The 26,929-nt window shown below is 42.6% G+C and overlaps 1 protein-coding gene across 3 annotated transcripts in view; it reads right to left on the bottom strand.

Annotated features, from left to right (window-relative positions):
* Positions 1–13,423: 13,423 nt before the first annotated feature.
* The window catches only part of epb41l5 (erythrocyte membrane protein band 4.1 like 5), a 31,580-nt gene continuing 18,074 nt past the window's right edge, over positions 13,424–26,929 (bottom strand). For 2 of the 3 annotated variants that reach the window (XM_070976000.1, XM_070975998.1), the window contains exons 17-26: positions 21,140–21,291; positions 20,317–20,414; positions 19,957–20,094; positions 19,631–19,698; positions 18,920–19,042; positions 17,593–17,674; positions 17,229–17,309; positions 16,236–16,298; positions 15,738–15,874; positions 13,424–15,412 (exon numbers count right to left, since the gene is read on the bottom strand). In XM_070976000.1, the coding sequence (XP_070832101.1) occupies positions 15,343–15,412; positions 15,738–15,874; positions 16,236–16,298; positions 17,229–17,309; positions 17,593–17,674; positions 18,920–19,042; positions 19,631–19,698; positions 19,957–20,094; positions 20,317–20,414; positions 21,140–21,291 (1,012 nt within the window). In that variant the 3' untranslated portion in view covers positions 13,424–15,342. The remainder of the gene's footprint in view (positions 15,413–15,737; positions 15,875–16,235; positions 16,299–17,228; positions 17,310–17,592; positions 17,675–18,919; positions 19,043–19,630; positions 19,699–19,956; positions 20,095–20,316; positions 20,415–21,139; positions 21,292–26,929) is intronic. The other variant, XM_070975999.1, reaches the window with a different exon arrangement.

The following is a 26,929-nucleotide window of genomic DNA, read 5'->3' on the forward strand; positions in this document are numbered from 1 at the left end:
TTTGTATACAGCCAGACATGCCGACAAACATTCCCCTAGCTAGAGATAGAGATGAGATTAAAGAGATGTTTAGAATCAGAATCAGAAACGGCTTTTTGGCTCAGTATGTGTGCACTTACAAGGAGCTGGACTCTGGTTTAAACACTGAACTCAAGAAGACATAGAAAAGGCCGAACAATAAGATAAAAACACCACAAATAACCAAAAACAATGAAAGCTAGAGAGCACAGCGCTGAGGCGGCCATCGGCGGCGCCATCATGGATATTATTATTATTATTATATGAATTGTGCACAATTGCAAAACACGTAACGCTAGCTGCTTTGTGTGTGCTTTATAATGGCAATGCTAACATGCTGATGTTTAGCAGGTATAACATTTTCCATGGTCACTATCAAAATTTAGCAAGGCCGCACGCTAACATGCTTATTTGCACTTCTGAGGCTGATGGGAATGTTATTGATTTTGTGGGTATTTGCTCATAAACCAAAGCATTATACTAATCATCAAAGTAATTAGGATTCATTCACTGGAGTCCACGAATGTCTGTTTCCATCTGATATAGTATGTTTCAGTCTGGATGAAACTGGCATGCAGGGATGGACTACGAATCCAAAAGAACTTATTCTTGGCCTCAGTCTAAATAATAAAAACAACATTCTGATGGACTCTGAGTCAGTATTTTTACTTTAATTATGCATCGAGAGAGTTCAAATGTTCAGTTTGACTTTACTCGTGATTAAAAAGTCAGTGAGAGTTTATCTCTCTTTGCCGAAGCAGAACAGTTGATCCTTTTTGTATGAGCAGATTTTGTTTGCAGAGAGAGCTTCAGTGTGTTATTTAAGAAAGCGTCTGCGGATGTGAAGGTGTAACAGGAATACTGCAGAGCCTGACGGGGGAAGGCATTGCTTGAAGAACAGTCTGGTTATTGCTTAATGATGCAAAACGACTAACATTATTGCATCTGAAATGTTTTTATTTTATTTAGCCACTATAAAGGAAATAGTGTTTTTAGTTAAAGATGTCGCCGAAGTGTTATTTCAGCACGTTGCCAATCAGATCCTTTACTCTGACTTGTTTTCTATTCTACATGTGTTTCATAAACTTGGGCATGTTATACAGTACATGCATGTACGTGCATGCAGTGGTAATAGTTTTGAATGCCACTGAAATATGATCCATGCTGTGGCAGTGTGGGCTTGCCCTTACGTTGGTTTTTTTCTAATAAGACAATCATTTTTATTCATGCCACTGATTCTGCCCTATTCAGTGTGTTCCTCACCATTACACACACACTCACTAAATTAAAAAGATTATTCACTTTTGACAATTTCAGTGTTCTTTTTCATGGCTGGCCCATCACAGTCAGATGCAAAATGATAATGTCTGCGTCCTGCAGAAAGCTTGTTTATCTTGGTGTTTTTGTCCATTTTGTTCATCTTTCTCTTAATGTATCTGACAGCTGGCTCGGACTCCTGATAAAATACGCTTCATTACAAATTTCTGTTACGTTAAATCATAATATGCATCATATTGTGTTTCCTTGAAATGAAAATTCAGTTTGGATGAAATGCATTACTTTTGCTTTCCCCAGCAACTTGGTGCTGCAAGGATTTTTGATTTTCTGTGATCAAATTACAGTGACAGGCCAAGTGAGTTTTTAATTTCTTTGACTTTTTAAAGGTTTGTTGTTTTTGTTGTCATCATTTTATGGTATTGGCACTGCAGCCAAGTAAAAAATGCATTTTACTTTGTATTTGTGTGTGCGAATGGCAGGACAGGATGCTTTAAAAAGTGTTGACACTCAGTATTATGAATTTACGCCTTGCAGAGAAAATAAATACTATGATAAAATCTAAGTTGTTTTCAGGTCAAAGTCATCAGACTGGCAGTAAAATCCAAAAGCAAAGCAGCTGACGAAGCACCTGAACAGAAAATGTATTCACGTCTGCCTGGTGGCTGAAAAACCTCTATAACATTTCAGATAATGGTGAAAAGCCAAAAACAGTGCTGAAAATCGGGGACCAGTTATCCTCCAGCACTGTGCATGGTTTAATGCCGGGTTCAGGCTGCACGATAAGACGGCCACTGTGTCAGATTAGGGAACTATAGAGTCTTAAAGCCTTGCTGTGACTTGGCTGAGAGACGAGCTGTGCAGCAGAGGAAATGCCGCTCAAGTCTACAGAAACATCACGGTTAAGTCAAAGGTGGACAGTAATGCAACAGCGTCAAATGAAGTAACCCAACACCAAACTTACTGTTCACCTTTATGTGACTGTCTGGGATCAATCTGCAGCATGCAATCAAGAACATGTGTGAGGTGTCATTTATGATGTATTTATATGAGACGTTATGAGGAGGGAATGTGCAGCATGAAGTTGACGCGGCCGGTTGTCCACAGGATGACTTTTCTCTGCGTGCTGGTTTGAAACTCTTTCAGCTGTAAACTCATGCACAGACTCTCCAAACTCCTCTGCATGCATTGCCCTAGGTGATTGCAAGAACTCTGAAATCCCTGACTAACGCTGTGTCGGCAACTGCATTTGCATATGTAAAATCTGCGTGTACGAGTGTTGTTTTGAGACTCGTGTGGGCTCATATTAGTTTGAGGAACAAAGCGCTGAGTTTTAACTGGGGCATCTAAACACAAAAACAAACACATGACAAGGACAACAGCAGCGTCTTCAACGAACGAGCAAACTCTACACATCTACTTCCTCTTTGTGCTGAACCATCAAAGCACAACACTTCTATTTCCTGAGTTCGGGTTGACACACGCACACAGTGAAATGACAATAAACTAAAGTTCGGACTGACTCATCCTCCATCGCTCTGAATGTCCCGTTATGGATCTGATGATTAATATCCTCTGCCCCTCTTGTCCTCGTTCTATGAAAGCCTCTGAAGGTTTTCATTGAAATGCAGCATACGTTAACGTTTGGCGACCATGCAAACGTGTGTTTATAGAAATCTGCGTAAGGATGAGTGGACAATTACCCCAGTGAGCGACCTTCCATTTCCTGTTAGTCTCTTTCAGAGTAGGTGTCTCACAAAAGTGCATTTTCATACACTCAGCCTTTGGTTTGCTTTCCCGCTTTTCCATTGGCCTTTTGCACACCCACACAGGTGTCACGTATTTGGGTTGATTAGACCTTTGTGCAGGTGGAGGTGGGCTGGAAATTACACCAAAATCCCTGCACAAATAAAAAAAAAGCTGTCGTTTGTTGTGACATTGGTGACATTGGTGAATAATTGGTAAGAGCAAAACTATTTAATCGCCTGTTGAAAATGGTTAAAACTGCAGTTATTAGCTATGATAATGCTACCACAGCGTCGGCCAGTCACAGCAGTAGTCAATCATTAAATACTGATACAAGCAGCCTGTGTGTGTGGAGCTTTCAGGGAAATTTAACAAGTTTTGATGAGAGAACTGACAGTCGAGGATGTGTGAGCAGCAGCTGGTAGAAACTATGTAGCTTATATCCCACTGTTTTTCAGTATTCAGTAAATAAAGTAACTTGCTTTAAATCAGCAACTCGACTTTGGATTTCCAAAGCTTTTTCTTTTGACCAGATGCCACACTCTGACACACATCTGTCAGCCCTGGCTGGCAAACATGGCTCATATTCCAGTGAGAAACAGCAGCTAGTGGCAGTGATAATGCTATAACACAGACATCACAAAGGAAAGACGAAGAGAAGAAGAAGAAGAAACATACTTTTATTATCACATCACACAGTTGCACACTACATGCACACGCCATGCTTCTCGTGAAATTATTTTCTCTGCTTTAACCCATCCTTGGTCCGTCCTTCCTCCGTGGCAGGCCAGGAGCGGTGGGCTGCCCGGCTCTCTTCGCCACCATTGGTCAGGTGGTGATCTTCTTGCATGTTTTTAGTGGGGGTATATTTTATGGAGGATACCCCAGGTGAACACAGGGAGAACATGTAAACTCCACACAGAAAGGCGTGGAGTTTGCTAGCAGAGCTCTGCTAGCATGAAATTCCTGCTGTCACGACTGCCCAAGTTAAGAGCACTCATGCACTCATTCTGGCTCTTTTCATGTATGAAAATCCTGTTATGTGTATGTCTGGATAAATGCTAGATGCGTTATGTTAGCACAAAACAGATCGGAGGTGACGCTGTACTCATCAGAAACTCATGTCAATAGAGGATTTAAGAATTTTTTACCAGCCACACGGGGTCATGCAAAGAGACTCTGCACTGTGAGCTTAAGGCCGTGATGTGTTTTCCATCCAGAGCCATCATTTTCCACAGCTGTGATGAAGTCACACACTGAAACTCTAAACATGTCTACACAGCAGGCTAACATGGGAACAGAAACATGCTCACAGTGACAACGCTAACACGCTGCTGCTGATGTATAGCAGATAATGCTAACATGTTAGCATTACGAGCACCAAACACAAACTCCAGCTGAGGCTAACTTAGTTCTGAGTTTGGACCCAGAGATGCTAATAGATGAAAATCAGGGGATTGTCCATAAAAATAGAAAAATATCCCTGTTTTTTTTTTTAATCATAACATATCAAATTATACCTCCTCTCTTCTCTGCAGCCTGTTTCCAAAAACATGCCGATGAAATTACTCTCAAATTGACCATCTTGAAGCTCACACACCTGCAGGAGTCGTCTGTTTCCCCGCGCTCATTCACATTCATTTTCACACTTCTATCTGAACCACTGATGCTCTCTGTGAACAAACGCCTGAATGTCTTTTAATGAGCTGTTGCTGCACGATGAACCCTTAAGCCCTGTTTCCGTATCAGTGTTATTTTTTTAAGATAAAACCAAGTCAGAAAAATATAAATAATATATTTAGCTGTTGTCTCAGCAGATGGCGTCTCTATGGCACATTCACAGAGAGGGACCCTTCTGTATTTAGGCCTGCAGAATAACAGAATTACACTTTGCTAATTAACTTGAATAAGGCAGCTTGACACTCTAACCAGGAAGTGATGCACTGCTATCAGTCAGTGTGTGAGTGTGTGTGTGTGTGTGTGTGTGTGTGTGTGTGTGTGTGTGTGTGTGTGTGTGTGTGTGTGTGTGTGTGTGTGTGTGTGTGTGTGTGTGTGTGTGTGAGAGAGAGAGAGAGAAAGAAATGGAGATGAAGAAAAAGCCTAATGACAGCCTAATGAGTAACTGATCATTGTTTTTTGCTTGAATTGGTGGAAAAATAACATCCTCCGCTGAGCAAATGCGACCCATGCTGTCATTGGCTGTATTTTGTGCGCATGCGACACTTGCATGGGCAGTATGTGTGTCCATAGGCTCGTGCATCTTTCCCTTTCCAGCTAATTGACGCTCTGCACAGGCTGCACTTGCCTGTCTCAATAATGGTTGTTATGGAAACGATGCTCGGTGCGACAGATGTGTTTGTGGCGGATCAGGATACGGCAAACCACGAGGGACACACGCGGATTTGGAAGAAACGCTGGCAAAGAGATAGCTGAACAACACGAGGAGTAAGAGCACAATACAAAAGCATCACAATGGACACAGTGGATGAGCACATTCAGAAAATAGAAAGGGATTTAGAAATGCCAGCAAGCTAGCCTGAATATTTAAATATGCATTATTATTCCAGCTGATTAGCAATAGAGACCTAAATAACAGCAAATATCACGAATCATGTAATTCCCAAGTGCAATCAATGCAAATTCAACCATAACAAGAGTTTTTCAGCTGAGATATGTGGACATAAACCAGATTTTAGCTTCATTCATCTGCTCTAAAGAGACAGAGCACAAACCCAGGACTTCTCAGTGATTCATTCTGCTGACTGTCAAGATGGAGGAGCTGAAGAGTTCAAGAGTGTAACACAAGTTCTTTCATTTCCTACAGGGCTGAGCGACCCGGAGAAAGTCCGTGATGGATGGTCAACAAGCGGTTTGGGAAAACTGGCTGCGGCCGTTGTCTGTTTTTGTCTATTTCTGAGCTTCCTTCTGTCCTTTGATTCTCAGCCCACATTTGATTGGGCCAGACGGGTTTGGGCCAGACTCTGATTCGTCCTAATTGTTTCGGGCTTCGTCTGGTCAGGTTTCATTTCGCTCTGCAGCTTTGTTTTCTTTTGTGAACGGTGTGAACGTGACCCCCTGGACCCTGCCAACATATTCAGGGGCATTCTAAGAGCTTGTTAGTCTGCTCTGGGTTACGCCGTTGACACTAAATCAAACTGTTTTGGCTTATTAATCACAGCAGAGGCTCGGTTTTTGATCAGGTTAAAACTGAATTCACGTCAATATGAAGCCAGATCCTTTGGCCTCAAAGAAACTAGCATGTCATTCCCTTCATTAAACATTATTCATTCAGATCGGACATTTTTGCTTCCTTTCTCTTAGTCGCTGGTCGATCTTTGCTGTTGTTTCCTGGTCAAACCCGCCGCTGCAGCACCGGCAGCCTTTTTACAAACTGCTTTGAGTCTTCATGCACATTTCTGGACAGAATAATTTAACCCATGTTATTCGGTTTCTAATGAAATACTTCATTAACATTTCAAATATTTTCCAAGTTTCACATCTTAATAGTTTCAATTACATTTGCATGATCTTATGATAAAAGCACACATGCTTGAAGAAAGAACAACAAAAATCAATCATAGTTGTGTGAATAATTCATCAAGCAAGGGAGTCAAAAATGTGTTGGTTCTGGATGCCTCCTCTTTTTATTTTTAATTTTAATTGTAGATTTTTGGACTTTGGCCTGAACAATTTGCGATTTGAGGGCATCTGTTACTGATTTCTGATATTTGTCATTTAGTTATTTAGAATTATATATAATTTCTTTATATATTTATATTACAAGCTTATATATAATTCTTAGAAATCATCATTCAAATAATCAACAGACTGAGGGTGAAAATAATCATTAGCTGCAAACCTTAAAATCCCGTTCAGTTACTCTAACAGTGGATTACATAATCACTTGTTCAATGTGTGCTGCGGATTAAAACTCTCCATGTTTATGCCTGTATTACTTCAAGATGTAAATGTGGCTCCGAAATTATTCAAGTTGTGGGCACAGTTGGAAGAAAACGGTCTAACAAGGGGATAATGGGGAAATGTGTCGGCCATAATTTGATACAGTGTGACATCAGTCCAGGTGTGCTGCAGCTAATGATTGGAGCTGACAGGGCAGCAGACAGAGAGCTTATGACCTAACGCCTGAGGAGGAGCTGCAGAGTATTTTAAAGGGGGCACAGTTAGAGAGTGTGTGTGTGTGTGTGTGTGTGCGTGCGTGCGTGTGTGCATGTGTGCATGTGTGCATGCGTGAGTGGCACCTGCTCCCAGTGTGTGTGTGAGAGAGATGACAGTGACGGGAACGAGCATGCAACATCACACATCACTTACTGGTACGTGTGTGTATTCTAGTGTGTGCACATAGATGCTCTTGCAGACTTGGTGCCAGGTGTTTGTGTGTGTGTGTGTGTGTGTGTGTGTGTGTGTGTGTGTGTGTGTGTGTGTGTGTGTGTGTGTGTCTGGTATGACTATGGTGAGTAGATGTGTGGTCCCGTCGGCATGTGGGATGATTGGCAGTGCCCGTTTGGGCGTTGTTGATAACACACAGGAGGGCGACTGCCACAGATGAGCTCTGTCAAGCTGTCTGCCCGTCAGACACCCACACACACTCCTTCTCTCTCTCTCTCTCTCTCTCTCTCTCTCTCTCTCTCTCTCTCTCTCTCTCTCTCTCTCTCTCTCTCTCTCTCTCTCTCTCTCTCTCTCATCTCTCTCTCTCTCTCTCTCTCTCTCTCTCTCTCTCTCTCTCTCTCTCTCTCTCTCTCTCTCTCTCTCTCTCTCTCTCTCTCTCTCACACACTCGCTCGCATGCACGCACGCACGCACGCACACACGCACACACGCACACACGCACACACACGGCCAGCCATTGAACCTGGTATACTGATAACAGCAACAACAGGCCTCTCTCCTCTGCAGGGAGAGACAGTCTCATTCATATGTATCGCTTGATGTGTTTGGGAATCTCTGTCACTTGTTGGCTGGCTTGAAAAGACCAAGCTGACATTTGGAGGGTATATTTTAATACATCACTCGAGAAAGGCAAAGGGAGGCGCTGTGTCAACGCGTCGGCAGCCATGTTCGCATTGTCTGTGGCGTGCAGCTGAGTTTTAGTGAGAAGTGACACTGTGGTGACATGGAAACATAAAACACAGCAGCCCTGGTCCAACCAGGTTCACGTTTACCTCTTGAGGTGAAAAACGACTGTTGTGTCTTTAACTCAACAAAACACTGAAAGTGAAACTGATATTCTCGTGACTTGTCAACTGCAGATATGATCACACAGAGCAGTGTTAGCACTCATTTGGAGTTGTGTCTTTCTCCAACATTGCCTCTCCTTTTAGCTCTGTTTTTGTTCTCCACCCACTCCTGAGGGGAAGCGTCTGTCTTTTTAGCAGCTAAATGTTGGAGCTAACTTAGCATAGCATAGCGCACAGTGGGTTTATCAGAGCTTTGCAACTGAAACGGATTTCTGCTGTCGTCCTGCGTCCAGCATGGAAACACACCGACCAGTAAACTGTGTACGTCATGGTGAATAATCCCCTGAGCCACAGTGGTCAAACAGCTACACCTCACACAGATGGTTGCATCCACCTTTTTGAATATGGTGGAGGGGAGGGTAAGAAAAGAAGAAAACAAAGATGTGCCTATTTTAGAAATAAATGCAAACCTATAAGTAGAAGATTCCACCTTGTTTCACACAGAGGATGGAAGAACAATATACAGATGCTTTGTGTGTAGACAACCTCACCTGGCGCACACACACACACACACACACACACACACACACACACACACACACACACACACACACACACACACACACACAAGAATGCATAGAGTAGCCTACACACTCAGTGGCACAATGCAGCCCTTTAGGGATCAATTACTGCTCACTCACGTCTTTATCATCTCAAAGCCTTGACTATGAATATCTCCCCACACCAACCACACACACTCTCTCTTTCTCTGTCACTCTTACACACACACACGCACACACACACACACACACACACACACACACACACACACACACACACACCAAGGCTATAAGCCCTTTTTGATAGTTGAGATGTATAAGCTTCTTTTCAAAGTGCCCTGTCAGAGAGCGCTATCTCCTGCAACAGCTAGCCAAACGGCACAATAGCCTTTATTGTAATGACTGACAGAGAGAATCCCATCTGTATTGTGTGTGTGTGTGTGTGTGTGTGTGTGTGTGTGTGTGTGTGGTGTGTGTGTGTGTGTGTGTGTGTGTGTGGCTGTCTTCTCCTCATACCGGTTTACCTGTTGAATTTTCAGGACTTCTCAATGCACCTGAGACCAGCTCCATGGAGGAATGATCAAACCTTGAAGTGCACACACACACACACACAGAAAGCGGTACCTTAAGCTCTCTCTTTGTCTTCCTGTCCAGATGCTCCACCGTTTGTTCATCTTTTTCTGGATGAAACTTTTCATGAAGGCCAGTTTATTCAGCACAAAGCGCAAGCTTCATCTGCATCTGACAGTCAGAACAGAGCAAAGCAATGGAAACAGATGTGAGGGCAGGCGTAGAGTACGTTTTTGTCAGCATCTGGATTTTACCCAGAATGTAACAACATGTTTTAATTAGGCACACAAAAAAGCTGCTTGATACAGGGACATTTGCTTTCTCATGTAGACTCAAAAGATGAAAACGCATCTGATTTAAATTTACATCTCTACACAACAATACTGACAAAAGTGTTAAAAATGACTGCTCTGGGTGTGCTCAGAATGTCACCATGGGTTTAACCATTGTACCGTTTACACAGTCCATGTCCATTCACCCCCAAAATGGCTAATATACTAACTGTGCAGAGGTTAGCTGTAAGATAGCTAGCAACACAAGAAACATCCATGTGTCTGTGTTTGTGTGAGTGTCGCTGTGTTTGTGTTCAGCAGCCTCACCAGAAACTCCCATTCTTTTGTCGTGTTTGGACGTTTACAAAGCACAGATTTTCCACTCAGGCTTTTTCGGCTTTGCCTCAGGTCCTTGCATCTCCACCACCAAAAGTCAGTCCATCCCCAGCGGCCCCCTTAGTAAAACGCTCAACTTTACAGCAGAAATACTTTACAGCCTGGTAGCCAATTTCCTGTTCACGACAACTGAACAGAGGTGCATTTAGGCTTAAAGTTGTGCATAATTAAGGCCATGGCCATTTGGAGCTAGCTAACTGCTCGGTTTCAGCACCCAGGCTTCACGCTAATACCTTGTCCGGTGTAAATAAACAACAAATAACCTACAAAAAAGGCCTTGGAGTGTTACTATAAAGACAACAAATGGACTTCAACTGGCACTACACTAACATTTTACCTTGTCTTTTGATCTTAGGGTTACATGATGACTAACGAGTTGATACATATTCGTCACTGTACATCTGCTTGTTCCTTACACCTTGATTTGATGAAGTTGTCTGATGATTAAAACATTGGATAGTGGGTCATCAGGCTATAAAAAATGCTGATAGTTAAAAATAAATAAACAAATAAAATTACATTTGGTTTTCTAGCCAGCAGTCCTAATAACCAATCTTTTTCTTTTTTTCTTTTTTCTTTTTTTAAAATACATTATTTTTCAAGGTTTTTTGTACAAAACATGGACAGCATCATCTAATAACCAATCTTAAACTGAATAGTCATGTTTTCTTTTAGAGGGATCTGAACTGGTGACATCAGGGCACCGGCGCTGCGCCAGATCTCCATGAATCCACCCAGAGCTCTGAGCATGCTTAAGCAATCATGACCTGGCATAAGGTCCATGTACGTAATCAATTATTCATTTGGAAGGTGGGGGGAAGTCGGCCCATCTGCTGAGGGGAGCAGTCCTGGCTGAGTTATTGAGCTGTGGGCCGTCTGCTGTTTAATAATGGTCCAGCTATGCGTTGCTCTGCAGCAGGGAACAGTCGCACTCAATCAATTTCAAATCACTGCATTTTGAGATGTGAACCAATACGACAACTGACAAATAACAGCAGAGTCTTCGCTCGCTTTCACTCTGGTACCGACTGAAGGTTTTCTAACATGATGCAATCCCAAGGAAAGTTTTTCTTTCTTTAAAGCAACGACCACAGAACCGTGGGCCAATAATGTGCTTTCAGAAGCTTTTCTCGCATCTCGTCTCGTTAATGAAGCAGCTGAAAAGATGACGGACAGTTAATTTAGGAAAAAGTACCTCAAAGACGAGAACCGTGTGTTAGCATTACTCATTTGTTCACTCTCACAAAAAACTGCAGTGACCTGCTGCACATATCGCTCACACTGAATCTGATTAACAGGCTTTCCTGAGCCAGTGAGACACTAATCTTGAACCTGGAGGTATCAGACTGTGATTTATAGACATGGAAAAGCATAACCAAGGGGAAATAATCACTGCAATCCTGTTTAAGTCGACGATTGGGTTTGTGTAGAAATCTGAACAATATATCAAAGAAGAAAATCATGATTCCATATGTTGATAAAAAATAAAATCTATGGAGCAGACACACTCAGGGTAGAGTAGCATTATGCTGGTGCTGCTGGTGGTGATGGTGGCGATACTGTGTATGCTTTATCTCACCAGGAGATCAACTACAGGCTGCTTTAACTCCTGGCCTGTTTAAAGAGGCTTTAAGGAGCCCTGAGCACAACAGAACGTCTGTAAATAAATGAGCAAACACTTCATTTAACAGATGAAAATCAAACATTTGACAGTGTGCCACAAAGGCTTACAGTGTGTCGTACCTTCATTTCATATACAAATTAAATTTAAGATATAAATAGCTTCTATTTCATCAAGCACATATACTTCCAGCCGTAAGGTGGAGATCTGAACTGGGGTCAGTGATGCAGGAGGAAGAGATCAGCTGCTCAACTCTTCGGCTACAAAAGTGTTAAAAATGGTCCTGTGCTGCCATCCAGTGGTCAGTTGGCTAACATACACCAAAGACTGTTATCAGCTGGGTAAAAGTGAATTTTAAAGACTTATTAACTACAGTTTGTCCACTCATTGGGCTGAGATAGTGTCTTTTGGATGAACTCTTAGCGCTCCGTCAGTGTGTCTGGCAGAGTAACTATCTTTGATTTAAGGTGCATTAATCCTTTGAAAAGTTCATTCATGCACACCTTTCTGCAGACACTTCATGTATTTCATCCTTTAACTTGTGTATAACGAGATACTTTATGTTTCAAGACATTTTGACATGTCACGTCACAAAATCACAGTCGTAAATAATGAAATGAATTTTGGCTGAGTTTCTTTTACCTGCTTCAGTTTCAGGGTCCTGGTACTGTTCATGCCTTCATGATGTACTGGGACACTTGAATACAACGGAGCCATTGTTCATGTTGTTGGTAACACCTGTGCTTTTCTTGGTATGATAAATATCCGCTGTGACACCTGAATTACATCCAACGCTGCAAAGGAAATGTTTATACAGACTGTAAAGTTTGTTCTGTGTAAATTCGACAGGATTGATGGAAATCCAACCAGATAGCTATAACAATAGAAGGTCATGATTATATCGTACACAGTAGAAGCCAAAAGATCTCATACTGTTATTTGAGAGCCTGGCAATTGTTTTGCTTTTTGGGGTTAAAACAAAGATTAATAACTCAGAGAAAGCTGAATATGCAGACCAACGGAGTTTCACACCAGTTCATTATTATATTACCTCCATAGTTCATCACTAGCAAACACCATCACTTCACCATCCTGCTCTGTCATCACATCATTCAATATGCATGAAACATTTCAAGAATCAGTTTGATTACATACACTTAGTATTCAGTAGTGTTGCCTTTTACTTACTTTACTTTTACTCATCTCCCATAAGGCCAACAAAGAGCTTGAAAGTAGGTCTTAAAATACATCCACAGGCCCGCCTCCTGTTGACTCAAATGACGTCAATTAGCCTATCAGAAGCTTCTACTGACAGGAACTGTTTAAAGGCAAGGTCGACTGATGACCCACTGGAACTGGGATTAAATGAATTATAAGAGAAATAATCCATCTGTAAAAAAAAAAAAAAAAAAATGTTTGGAAAATGACTTATGTCATGCACAAAGTGGAGGTCCTGGCCAACTTTCCAACATTAACATGAAATCTGTGGAGCGGTCAAAAAATAAGTTTTAATGATTTCAACCCAGGTGTCTGTAAACTTCAACTATAAGCAACACGCTTATGAAAACACCTCTGCTGAGTCAGCTGACTTAAACAGGCCTGAAAAATCAGATGTTTTACCTCACAGTGATCCAGGTCGTCGTTTCATAGCTGGTTTAACGAGACAAAAAGCACACCGGGTCCACAGCAGCGCAGCAGTCAATCAGATTGTCTCGTGTTGCAGAAATTCGACTGTAATTCAACCAGTAAAAATGAATAAAAAACAACTGAATCCTACTGTAGCAAAGCTTTACTGAATCATGATCAGGTAGTCCAGAAAAATAATAAAAGTTTATATAAAATTGCATTTGAGACGTCACAATCTGTGTTTTTCCAGTTTGATCAGTAACACGTTTCTTACTTCGTTTGTAATTAGAAAACACCTCAAAGCTGAAATCTCCTCAGAGTGTAGTAACAATACTGCCGACATACTTTTCAAAAAAATATATATAAATCTACTTCATATCTACAGGCAGCTGGTGCCATTATACTGACAACACATTACGACTGTACGCTACAACACTTTTGGACAACATGTCACATTTGAACATTACACTGAGTAGTAGCATAAATAACCGTCACTGCTAAGAAGACATTGTAAAACAGTCTCGTTCAAGACAGATAATGAAATCAACATCATAGTGAAAAACTACAGATGTGTCGTGTGAGAACGTGTGTGAGGGTCCAGACTTTTAAAAAAAAAAAGTATACTTCAGTAACAGCTCAGAAATGTTAGACTTAGGCCTCAATTTCACATATACAAAATCAGCTTTTTAAGATACTTCACTAGCTTTCCTCCACTTATAATCAGCAGTTGTGAATTTAACTCTCAGGGATGTTTCATACGTGGCGTCTCCAGCATTCTCCGATGAGACTAATTGAATACATTCATTTCCATAAGGCAGGGTAGTCGCTACAGCATGTTAGTAACAAGAGCCGTGTTCTATAACAGGGTCAAATCACAGGTAGGTAATTCAAAAACTGGAGACAGCGTTCACCTCCAGCTCGCTTAAAAAGACTCAACAGCGGCTGAGCTGCTTCTAGTTTTCCCTTTCACATTAAATCACCAATTTAGAAGTTAAGATTAATTTAAAAAAAAGACTTGAGGGCCATGATGAGAGTGTAAAGAGGGGCAGAACAGAGGATGCAAACTAACTTTCCGAATGATGCTGGTGCCAAAATGTGTCAACTCAAAAGTACTGAGATGGGAAATGAAAAAAATCACAAGAAGGAGCAGGATAATAAAAACATGAGTTGAAAACCCAAAGTGGTCCCCTCTATGAAAAGATCCTTTCAAGGTCCAGTGTTGCAAGGATAATCCAGCATTTTCATTTCCAGTGGCTGCCAGTCGAGTGTCACAGGTTTAAAAAAAGGTTTGTAGTGTGCTACGAGGACAGTACAGCCTCATCGTGTTCAGAGTCCAGGTGTTTTTATCTCTCAGAATCAACACTTTAAGTCACTTTAAGTCTTTCTTTTATCTGCTTTTCCTGCTTCTAGATTTTCCTTTCAGTCCTTTGTCCAGTGTACTTCAGCAGCTCGACGTGCTGTGCGATCTGTGTGTGCAGAGAAGCTCAGGGCAGCAGGGATCCAGTGGCGTGGATTACCAGTGAGAAAACAGCAAGTGTCCAAACAAAACAAACAAAGAAGAACAGCACTAAAAGAGACAACCTACCCTTTAAAGTCAGCGGTGGATGCTTTCACGCAACGTACCTGAACAGTGTCGTGAGACTTTAGTGCGTCAGACTTCACCTCTGCAGCAAACAAGCTGAATAACGAGACTTTTCATCACTTGCCACGCACGCAGAGCTGGTGCAGACGTTAGAGGCCGAGGTTTGGTTGACTGGATGGATGACGTGAATGGCAGGTGACTGACAGTGAGCTCAAACAGGAAGTTACGTGTTCCTAAAAATGTTAATACTGGTGCTGGTTGACAAAAACTAGGCTGCGTCTGTGATCATGTTGCCACTATTTCACTGTGCAGTTCAACCTGTTTGTGTTTGTGTGGTGCTGCGTAAGCTGCCTCTTCCCTGGTTCCACTTTCCTCTTAGCCCAGCTTGCTTGTGTGTGGATGGGTGAAGGGGGTGAAGGGGGTGTGGGGTGTGTGAGTGTGGGGGGGGACTCGTGCTGTGATGGATGCTCCTCATGTCTCCATCAGAGCTCAGTGGTTAGGAGACCTCTGGGTTTGGCTCCATCGTCCGAGGCTGGCTGCTGAGCCACAGTGCTGCGGGACACAGAAGTGGCAAAATGACTGAGATAAAGAACTCGCTGCACACTTTCATGCTGACTGAGAAGGTGTGAAATACACTGCTTCAAAAAGAATGAATTCTTTTAATTTCTATAGTGACTAGCTTTGTTTTACAGAAACACTGTGGAAACCTCAGAGTGAGCTCATGGCCAAGCAAGAATTACAAGCAGTTCACCTAAAACTCTTCTATCTGGATTTCAGCTAAAGGAGGCATTTTCCTGCTCGGCCAGCAGGGGTCAGTAGATGACCAGGCTCGCTCTGAAAACAACCTTTAGGTGCTTTGAGTTCTGAGGAAGTTTACCTGGTGGCGGTGATACGTGTGTGAGCGAGGTGGGGGAGGGCTGGGGTGAGAGCTGCCCCCCCATCTGCAGGGAGAACAGGGTTGACCTTAGCAGGGGGGTCAAGGTCGAGCAGGCCGTTAGTAAAGACGCCAGGAGGCTGCATTAGGAGGGCATGAGGGAGAAGGAAGGAGGTCAGTCTCTATGGAGCCTCTACATCAGCCGAGCTGAACAGCAGCTATGCAAGTGCAGAATCCACGCATCACCAGGACAGTGGACACCATAATTACAATACACATCAAAACCTCATACATACAAACATTTCATAAGAACCTGTGGGAAGTAAGTCAGACACAGACAGACAGACAGACAGACAGACAGACAGACAGGCAGGCAGGCAGGCAGGCAGGCAGACAGACAGACAGACAGACAGACAGACAGACAGACAGACAGGCAGACAGACAGGCAGACAGACAGACAGGCAGCTGACCAGGAGAGAGTCACACAGACTGATCACTCACAGCAGTTGTAGGAATGATCCAGCGAGGTGTGATGGCAGGTTTGGGCTGCTGCACTGGTGGTAGCTGGAAGACAATGAGAAAAGAAGATGAAGAAGAAGAATCCTTTAGTAATCACTACACAAGATGCGAAGAAGAAGAGTTACAGAGTCCAAAATTGCACACGGTGGTGAAATGATTTCTCTGCTTTTATCCCATCCTGGTAAGTCCTTCTTCCATGGCAGACCAGGAGTGGTGGGCTGCCAGCCAACAGCGGTGCCCGGGGACCCAGTTCCTTTGTCACCATTGATCTTCTTGCATGTTTTTTTGTGGAGGATACCCCAGGTGAGCACGGGGAGAACATGCAAACTCCACACAGAAAGGCCCCTTAAAGGCCCCGGTGCCCACAGCGCCCCAGGCGGGAATCGAACCCGGGCCTTTCTGGCTGTGAGGCGACAGTGTTACCACCATTCCACCGTGCCACCTAAAAATGTTGTCACACATACATCAGACTAACTCCTGGAGGGGTGGGGGGGCATTCACCCGCCTTTGAGCCCAGATCGCTGACACCACAGGGGGAGGCTTGTGACTGCAAGTCTAGTAAACACTGCTTAACCACAGAATTCGATTAAAGGACCAAATTAAGCTTCACTGTCACTTCAGCTACTCTCACATTAAACATCAAACTCCTGTCTCTAATAGAAATGCCTGTCTGCTAAATCCTGGCAGTCCTGGACCCACGTTCACACTGGGTTTGGGCTGCAGACATGGGTTTAACGTTTGAGGGTGAGTCAGCGATGTACTGTTGCAGCCCAGTTGGGTGGTTGGAGTGAGTCTGTGTTGAGTCGAGGTTGGTGGTTTACACTCTACAAAGGTCAACACTTCTTTCCCAGTGTTCTTGAGCGAGTCCATAAAGCCTGTACTTTTGTAAAAGTGCTTAGAAAAATACATTTTCAAGAGTTGACTAAATTCCAAAATGCCGCCAGAGGTCAATGTGCGCAGTCGACTGACACTTACAACAGGAGTCGGATCAGTGAAATCGATCAGGTTGTCAGACAGCGGTGCGATGGCTTTCAGGTCAGCTTCCTCTGATTTCACCTGCAGAATGACACAAACACTCTTTACCAGAACATGCAAAGACAGAAATCTGCACAAGTCCCCATCAGCCTCAACACAGGGGCCACATATTTATTACATTTTAAACAAAAAAACCTCTCAGGTTTGAGAGAAACTGTCCGTGATGGTGAAAAATCCAAGAGAGCAACATTTGTTTTTGTGCCTTCAAAAAAAATTCAACACCTTATACATGTGGATATTCCTCCCATGGTAACAAATGTAAATGCACCACAAAAAGTCATTTAACTGTTAATAATCACGTTACCTTTGGTGGCATGCCTTCGCCAGCAGACTCAGAGTGCATCTTGGGAACAGAGGGGTTTAAATCTTCGGCTAGCCTCTCGGCACTGATGAGCAGAGCAAAGGAAAAAATAAATCCTCACACAGACATTAACAGAAATGCATTTCCAGCTCCTCATCCTTGAAACAGAGCAGTGTAAAGCATATTTCACTGGTACATTTATTGGCCCAGGAATTCCTTTATTACCTCAGACCTTCACACAGCCCAAGGCAGTGTCTTCAAATTGCTTGTTTTGTGCAACCGACAACCCTCAAGGTATGTTCACATCCGCGTTAAACATAGAGGGCTCGATTCTTGCCGGATAAATAATTAAGTGATGATCAAAATTGTTCTGGATTAATGTTTTGTGACTGACTGATAGATGAGAAGGAAACCAGCCTGGATACGACGTGCATTTACTGCATCGATGAGCCCGAGGCCAGCTGTGTGGTCAAGCCTCAGCGTGCGTGTCCGTATGTTTGTGTCATCCTACTGTAAACACGTACTGAGCGAGGACGCCAGCAGTAACCAGGCAGAAGTCAAGTCATGTGACTCAACACACACACAAACACATGCACACAGCTCAAACATGCCAACAGATGTCAGCAGAGACTACAAAGAACAGGAAACACCTTTACCTCCAGTGGATCGCTGTGAAATGTGTGTGTGTGTATTTGTTTTATATTCTGTTTGGGCTAATGTCAGCCTACGTAAGTGTTTGAAAGATAAGATAATTAATGAGGACAGAACTGTAGAGCTGAAGAACTGTGTGCACCCCTATATTTACTCCTTAAACCCCATCTTTACACCCCTACTTTTAACTATCCTCCTTTACTCATTTCTTCTTCAGATCTGATTGGTCGAGGCCTGATCGCTCCTTCCTGCTCTCAGGATCCTCACAGCTGGAGTAGGTTAAGTAAACACTCATTGCATAAGATGTGTTTAAAGTTAAAGGCACAGTGAACTACAATCAGTTCACTGCACCCTAATATGGGCAGTATGGTATCTGATCAGTTACAAAACTTCTGTTTGACTTAAATCATAATATGTGAAGGATTCCATGATGACGCACAGCCTTGTTTTGAATAAAATTAGGATAATTTTCACTAAATTTAGCATCTGAACTATAGAAATTCAAATTCTGCTGCTACTGTCAGACATTTCCTCCTCTGCTAATCCGTTCTGCCAGTTTCTCTCTCTGGTTCTCAGCCACAGCGGGAATAATCAACACACACAGAACCTTGTGGACAGATTATAGTATGTAGTTAAAGTAAAAAGTAAACAGGAAAGCACTGAGTTCACACAGACTGACCTGGCCCCTGCTGATGAGGCCAGTGAGGCCGGCTTGAGCAGGTCCCAGGAGTCCTGGATGTCAGGGCGACTGCTAACGGACAGAGATGAGTTACTGCCCATTCGCCCAGTGCGAACCTTTAACCTGGAAACAGAAAATTGGTTTTGTCCCAGTCAAAAGATATTGATATTATTAATATTTATTGTGAGAAATAGCATTTACCAGACCCAAGGTGTCTCATTCTCCCCTCATCATCCTCAACCACTGACCGCCTCTGACACGAGGCGGCGTCACGGGCGTGTGAATCTGTGACGCCTGGCTCGTAGTGATGAGCTGCAGGTGATGTAATGTTGTGAACTATGCTAATACTCCTCATGAATATTCAAATAATTAATCAGATCTAGCAGCAGGGAGCGCTGCGACTGGCTGAGACAATGTGTTGACAGTTGGCATGACTGAGGAAGGAGGAGGAGGAGGGAAAAGACCCAATTTCAAGACAATGGAGCACGAGTGACAAGGTCTTTTCTCCTGTCTATGTGCGCTCGCTACTGACTGTTTAAACAGGAGATATTGTTTTAAATGCAGTATCATGCTGAAGAAACCTATAAATACTGTGCAGCTGATTTTGTAATTGAATGAAATTTGGGAGCCATTGAAGAAACATTATCTTTATCGTTTCTAACACTTCAATTTGCACCTTAAAACACTGGTTATTACAGTGTGAGGTCATACCTGACAGAACCGTCCTGGACGTTACAGTTCTTATCTCCGACCACTACGACGTGTTCATCCAGAGGTCCCTGCACAGAGGAACAGAGAGGTGAACGGGGACTAACACAGCCATGCATCCTTATCTCATCTGATCCAGAATAACATCGCAACTGTGACATTAACTTGGATAAATTAATGCAGCTGAGACAGTTTGAGTTATACGGTCAGGGGGTTAAATGAGCAGCTACACCTTTCAAAGTGAGAGCGCTGAACAATCTGACTGAGGAGCGTCTTTGCACTTGCTTCTCTTCCTTCTTGTCCAGTCATGTGTGTGGTCTGTTCCTCACCTTGAGGGCAGCAGCCTCGGCCTGTGCTTTCAGGATGTTGCTCTTCAGATCCTCTGGGGTGCGCAGTGGAGTGACAACTGGGCTGCTGCTGCCTGTGCTGCTCAGACCACACTTCTCTGTGAGCTTCACCATGTCCTCCTGTTAGAGCATCCAACATCACGTCCAAGACTTTTATAGTTATTACTTCTCAACAAACTAGAGCACATGCTAGGATACCCTGACTGCAATCTCTCTATGCCAAGACAAATACAATGTGTCTCCTGCTAGAAGGCAACAAAAGTTTTCAATCTTTTTTTTTTTTTTAGGGTCTGGGGTAAAAGTAGAGATTTACATGAAGACTGTATATGAACAATCACCCACCTGATTGTTCAAGGCCATATTGACATTGATGTTATTTCTTGGAGTAGCAAGAAGTGGACTGCTTTCCAACGCCAGCTGCTTCAGACGAGCCGCTGCTTCTGGAGAGACACAACGTTCATCTTAAATACACACCCACACATCTGTATTGTCATCCTTCAGTCCAATACATACATACATATTTAACAGCATAGTTTCAAAGTGAGGTTTATTATGTGCCTCTTTTCAGTGTAATTCTCTTGAAATTCTCTTTTGTTTACATGTCATGAACAACATGAACCATATAATCAGCTCTGGGGGTTGACTGACGCAATGCAAGTGACACAATTGTTGGAAATCACTGGAAAATGTGAGCAGAGGCAGTGAAAATGTATAAGATGTGAATAAGGAGAGTGAGTCTGAGTGGCTTGACACGCTGTCACCATACCGTATCAATCTGACAAATACACTTCCATGCATACTAGGGATATTCATACAAGCTTGATTCTAAAAAAGTTGGGAAAATGAATTATTTGCAAACAAACTTTTTGTACCAACAACAATTTGAAAGTGTTCCTGAGCCTATGTGGTAATATCCTTTATTCTTGGGGTGGGGAATCCGTGTTATGCAGACAAGTCTTGTGGTGAGCGAGCTAATAGCTAAGAGGCTGAAACCTGATTCAGAAGGAAAGAAAGAAAGAAGAGTTTGTGAAGGAGAGCCTTTTTGCTGCTGTGGAGATGCTAGCAATGGACAATGTAAAATTGTTCCAAAGTGTCAGTTTGTCTGTGTGATCTCATTCAATATATTGTCTTTGCGGTATGTTTGTTAGGTTTTCAGTAGTCTCACCACTGAGGCTGAGAGGGTCCTCCCCGGTGACACTGGGGGTGGCATAGGCGTTGCTTGGCCCGGCCTCGTCTGTAGCCGTGACCGTGGGAACGACAGGAGGCCTGAGGACATCATCGATGCAGGTCTCCATCAGGTCAGCAACCATAGGCATACTAGAGACAGAAAAGAAGAACAGCAGATCAAGATGGGGGTTTAAATGTTGTTCTGTGTCAAGATAAACACAAAAAGACACAATGGAGGAGATAATGAAAATTACAACAAAATGTAGGATTATACAGCTGTACAACTTACCTGCAGCATCCACAAGGTATGAATAGACTCTGTAAGGATGGCAAAACTGGCCCATGACGAGTTATCAGATGACAATTTGTAATGACGTCCCATAAACAAGCAACACAATTATAATAAATAACAAAAATACGATAGAATGCCCATTTATGCCACTGCCACTTGGAAAAACGCATTTGAAAATGAAAGATTTGTGGTTTATGTTAGTAATTAGGACATCTAAAATGATCATTCTTTGATGAATGAACATAAAATCACGTTCATTCATGGGCGCTGCAGTGTACAGATGTGTACTGCATTTAGAATAAAAAAAAAGGTTTGTTATCAGGAATATGACAGTACAAAGACTGTACTTTCTGCCAGATTGATATGGGAGCTGTGTGTCCAAAGAGGGAAGCCCTAAAATAAATAACATTGCTGAAAGGACTTCTCAAGTGGTAAAGAAGCATGTGGAAATAAGTCGCCAAAGCAAGCAATAACTTTTCTGGGAAATAATGTGGTGTAATATCCTCTGAATTTGAAGCAACCTGAAGGAAAACATCTGATATAGGGATTTTGGGAGAAGCCTGTCCAGCAGCCTAGTAATGACCTCATATTACTGTAGCCTGAGGACACAGTCGAACATGTGAGGTATATATTACTATATGCTGCCTGGAGAGGACAGGAGCTAAAGCACGACATACACAAAGACGTGAAGAAAAGAACAATGCTTAGCCTGAGGAGTCGCAAACAAAATGTACATAAACACTCCCACATGTTCAGTAATCCGTGGAGGAAAAGGTGAGGATGTATCCAACCTTTGTGTGGGCAATAAACACAAAGACAAGAACAGACAAGAACAGGAAAAAAAAGCTTAGACGGACACACCAAGGACGTACAGACTCTTGCCAACCAAACGCTAAATAGCCATTAGATGCTCGGCTGTCTCATCTCGAGCATTTGCTCTTCAACTGCTCTGTTTTTGTTTTGTTTTTTTTACATGAGGAATGAATGCATTTCCATCAACATGCACAAAGAAAACTCCATCATACTGTATGCACAGCTGAAAGACTTCATTGGGATATCTCCAGTGATAAATGCGTTCCCCGTGGTTAAAGCGTTAAAGTAGCAGCCAGTATCTTGTCATGTTTAATCATAAAAAGTGTGCAGATTTCTTTTGTTACCGTGCTTCATATTCAGCAGCAACAACTTACCAAGGTTGTGGCTAGCGCTTTCAAATCAGATTTATTATGTGTTCAAGAGCGATGACAGCAAAAGAAGATATCAGCAGAAATATCAGCACATTTTCTGTACTGAAGAGTCAGACTTTCATGGATACGGTGAATATACTGTGGTGTGGAAAAAGTTAAATGACCAAACACACATAAAAGACGATACATAAAGCTGCATACTCTTCTGTGTCAAAGAGCAATCCTGTATTTATTCTCTGAAATGATTCAGTTCAGAAAGATAGAAATCCTTTGGTCAGTTATGCTGTAAACATTTAACTAAGCAATAATATTACAAAATCATCTTCATTGGTTGAGCTGTGCAAGACACAGTTGTACAGTGGTGTAGTCTGAGGTGTAGGTTGATGGTTGGGTCATTTCAGAGTAACCCTCCCAAATGTGCACTAAAAGTGTACTAAAAACCAAAAATTTACATTCGATTTTGATTCAGTTTTGAACTTTTTAAAGGAATAATGCTTGTTTGATTTCTTGCAATCAGTTGGATGAGAAGGTCAGTGTCAATTTACTTCACTCAACACTGGAAGCAGGGACAAGCTGCTAACTTTCAACAAAGGTAAAAATGCATCGCCGCTTTTATAAATGTGTTTGATGCACAAGAAACAATGTGCAAATATTTTTCTCCCACTTCTGTTTCTTTGTGCTGAGCTAGGCTATTGACCTCTGAGCCAAAACTATACAGCTGAAAAAGATACCAACCTTCTTACCCAACTACCTTTAAAAGACAGAGCAGCGGATGCATGAAATGTGCAGGGCAGATTAAATACAACACAGAGAAAATCATATTTTCTAAAGTAAAAATCATCTGATGGAATTCAAACTTAATACAGCAACGATGTTGGAGATATTATAAAAAACATAAAACTGTTTTTGAGAGACTGACATTGGGAGCAGAAGAGGACTTATTGAAACCCTCCAGGAACTATGTGACTTATTGTTTCCTTGCAGAGTCGAGAGTGGAACTGAATTCCTAAGCCTCACACTGATACCATCTCAGCCCAGCCGGCCAGTTTCACCATGAGGTTAAGAGTGAGGCACGGGGGAAAGGGGAGAGCAGAGACTGAACAAGAGGGACAAAGTAAAACAAAAATGGTGAAACGGAAATGCAGGGACTGACTGAAACTCTGAGAAGCAAAGGGCAGTATCGAGTGTGACAGCAAGCCTGGAGAGGTATCGGTCTGTGAGGGGAGGCACTTGGAGCGGTTTGCATTAAGGAATGTTTCGGTTAATAAGGAATCTGCATTCACGACAAATGTGTCCTTCCAACACCGGACGGCTTTCATGGGCGAGTCACTGCTGAGCCATTCCCATTTACTAGAGTGCTGTCCAGTTCATGTCAGTACAGAGGTGAGACCGCTGTCAGCTCCTCGGATCTGTCCAGCTCTCTGTCGGGAGCTTTGATGAGACATGAGCAGGGAGGATGGAGGAAAGAGGAGACCTGGAGAGAACAGGGTGGAGGAGGGGATTGGCGACAAACAGGAGGGGGATGTGAAGACATGGGAAGTGAGTGAGAGTGTAGGTAAACCAGACGCGAGACTGGAGGGGGACAGGAAGGGAAGCACTCAATGAAAACAGCAAGGAGGAGAGGGAGACTGTATGCAAATGAATGAGGGAGGGAAAGATAACAGCGAGAAACAGCTAGTTTAACACAAGTATAAAGAACAGCAGAGAGGGGAATTGAGGCAGCTCATAGCAAGAGGCTGAAAGAGAGAGAGCTTACTTTGTTTAAACATAATTCACTGCATACGGCTGCACAGAGGCCAACTTTATGGTCTGTTCTTGCACGTATGAAAAACAGGGTTCCTTGAGGATTTTCGTCAGCCGTGCTAAGAGCTCCATTTATCAGAGGACATTGCATTTTAAACTGGCAAATGAAAATTATGCTGATCACAATAATAAAAATGTTATTTTAGTGCACATAAAAATAATAAAATAAGGCGTTTATGGTCGTGATGGGCCCGGCAGTGACAGGATGCTGAATAAGCCATGTAACTTAGAGCTACACTGTACGCTAGCGTGCATTTAAGTGTCTATGACAAGTGTTGTGACACGAACACTTGAGTTCAGTGAAGTGGACTGGATGTCTCTGGAGCGTCAGTGACCTGGCTTTGCACCTCTAGCGACTGAGGTCTGATGGCTTATGTCAAATCCATGTTTATATATCAGTCCTGGAGGTCCTGAGCCGGAAGCCTTTATTCATGGTGACAGCTCCACCGGGAGTATGAGAGGCAGGGGAGCGTGCAGTTTCCCAGTGCCTCAGAAAAACAGTTACTAACTTTATGACCATTAACTGTAATTTCCACATACTAACGAGGGAGAATAAAATGTGTTGAATTCCAGTGGCACTGATCTAAGATTATCATCTACTCTCTCTTGTGATAATGTTACAGAGAAGTGGAGGAGCTTACAGGAAAGAGAGGCAAGGTTCAGGGAGAAGGCAACAGATACAGATGCTACATGACATCGTAAAAGAGGGGGAGAGAACACAGCTCTGTGGCTGGGTAACATAGTAAAGGAACAATACAAGAACATGGCCATTACAGAAAACATGGCACTTTAAAAATGAATTCACTGACTTTTCTAAATTATCTGTCACTTATGCCAGTGATGAACATATTAACACATATAATTAGGATAATACCGTCACCATTAGGGCATCCTATCATAACTTAACATGTATGGTCAATAGGCTTAAGAATATCCAGTACTCATTCTCTTCTGTGCTTGGTAAAGCTGGAGGATGATGGACGTAGAGGTAGAGTAGACTGACTGCTCATGTTATCAGGAGAACCGCTGAGGGTTAAAGTGCTCCATGCAAAATCAACAGAGACATCCTACTAAAAGCAAGGGAGTATGTGTGGGAGGCGAAAGGGAAGAGCACCAGGGATTAGTCTGTGGTATTAGTGATACAGCAGTGTCTCTGTCAAAGCGTCTTCCTCACGTCCACTGAGTCAGTCGTAACTGTAAACTGTTGGTTTGACAGCCTAAACAAGAACTCCGGGGTCATCTCAGTGTAACTTCTGTGCTTATTAAAATACACAAGATCCCGTTGTGTTTGTGTCAGTAAAAAAAAATTCAAAAAAAATGCCTCGAGGACACTGGACTACCGCAGAGCAATGGGACTTGAATCTGGGAGGTCTTGTTTGTGAATCAAGCATACACCCACAGTGAACCACTGGTTTGTGGACTATCATTTTGAAGCCTCAAGTTTAGCATTACAACCACCACTATCTCTGTTTTTTTCAGTCAGAAGTGACCATATTTGGATGAGAAGGTGGAGCTGGAACGGCTACACATGGTAGTTTGCTACGACTCTATCCTGATTGGATCTGACTGAGAACACAAGGTAGCCACGCCCTAAAGCATACCCTCCTCTGTTGTCTATTTTATTCACTGTCAGATCCTGAAGCGCTGTCAATTCTATATTATTCAGTCTATGTGGTGAATTTAATCTTGCTTAAACAGATTTAAAATTGACACTAACTGGAAAGCAAAAATATCAAAAGGCCCTGCTGTAAAGCGCAAAATGAATAGAGTGCATTTTAAAGGACATTGTGAAAAAAATAATCAGTATTTGCATCCTTTAGGATTTCCCAGTCAAAAGTCAGAAAGAGGATACAGTAAACTTAATGTGATAGGTCATCACTATCTACGTGCTGGCTCTAAGGTCATGTCTGTGCATCCTGTTTTAAGGAGAAGCAGATGAGGAAGAAAAGAAAAGGGCTTCTACTCCTCAGAAATGATGAGCAATCCTCTTATTACAACTGACCAGAAATTTACTGTAGAAACAGAATCAGCCTGAGCTGTAAATCTGAATGAGCTTTGTTCTCCGGAAGCCAGAGCAGGCAAGTAATGCTTTGTGTGTCACCACAAACAAATCTGTAATTTCCTCTGGTAACACTAAGTCTTTAGCATCATCTCATCTCTGAATATTCTTATTATATCTTGTCAACTATTTCATGGTTTAGAGAATAAAAAGGGGTTTATAGAGGAGCAGGTGATTCACAGGATGCACAGCACAACATTAGATGACTGAAAATAAAGACACCTAAGCACTGGTATGCACCAAAGCCTTGAGCAGAACAGATCCAGCTGAAATCATAGATGCAAAACACCCCAAATCATCACATCAATTCCTGCACCGATTAGGTTGGCATTTCATGCTGCTTGAGAGTGGACAGACAGCGAATCACAGGAGACAATTCCATCGCAAGAAAACCCTTTTCCAAAGCCAAAATCAGAAAGCCTGCCGCTGCACAGCGACTGATTGGTTAAA

Source organism: Chaetodon trifascialis, chromosome 12 (genome assembly GCF_039877785.1).
Source record: "Chaetodon trifascialis isolate fChaTrf1 chromosome 12, fChaTrf1.hap1, whole genome shotgun sequence".
NCBI classification, from domain to species: domain Eukaryota; kingdom Metazoa; phylum Chordata; class Actinopteri; order Chaetodontiformes; family Chaetodontidae; genus Chaetodon; species Chaetodon trifascialis.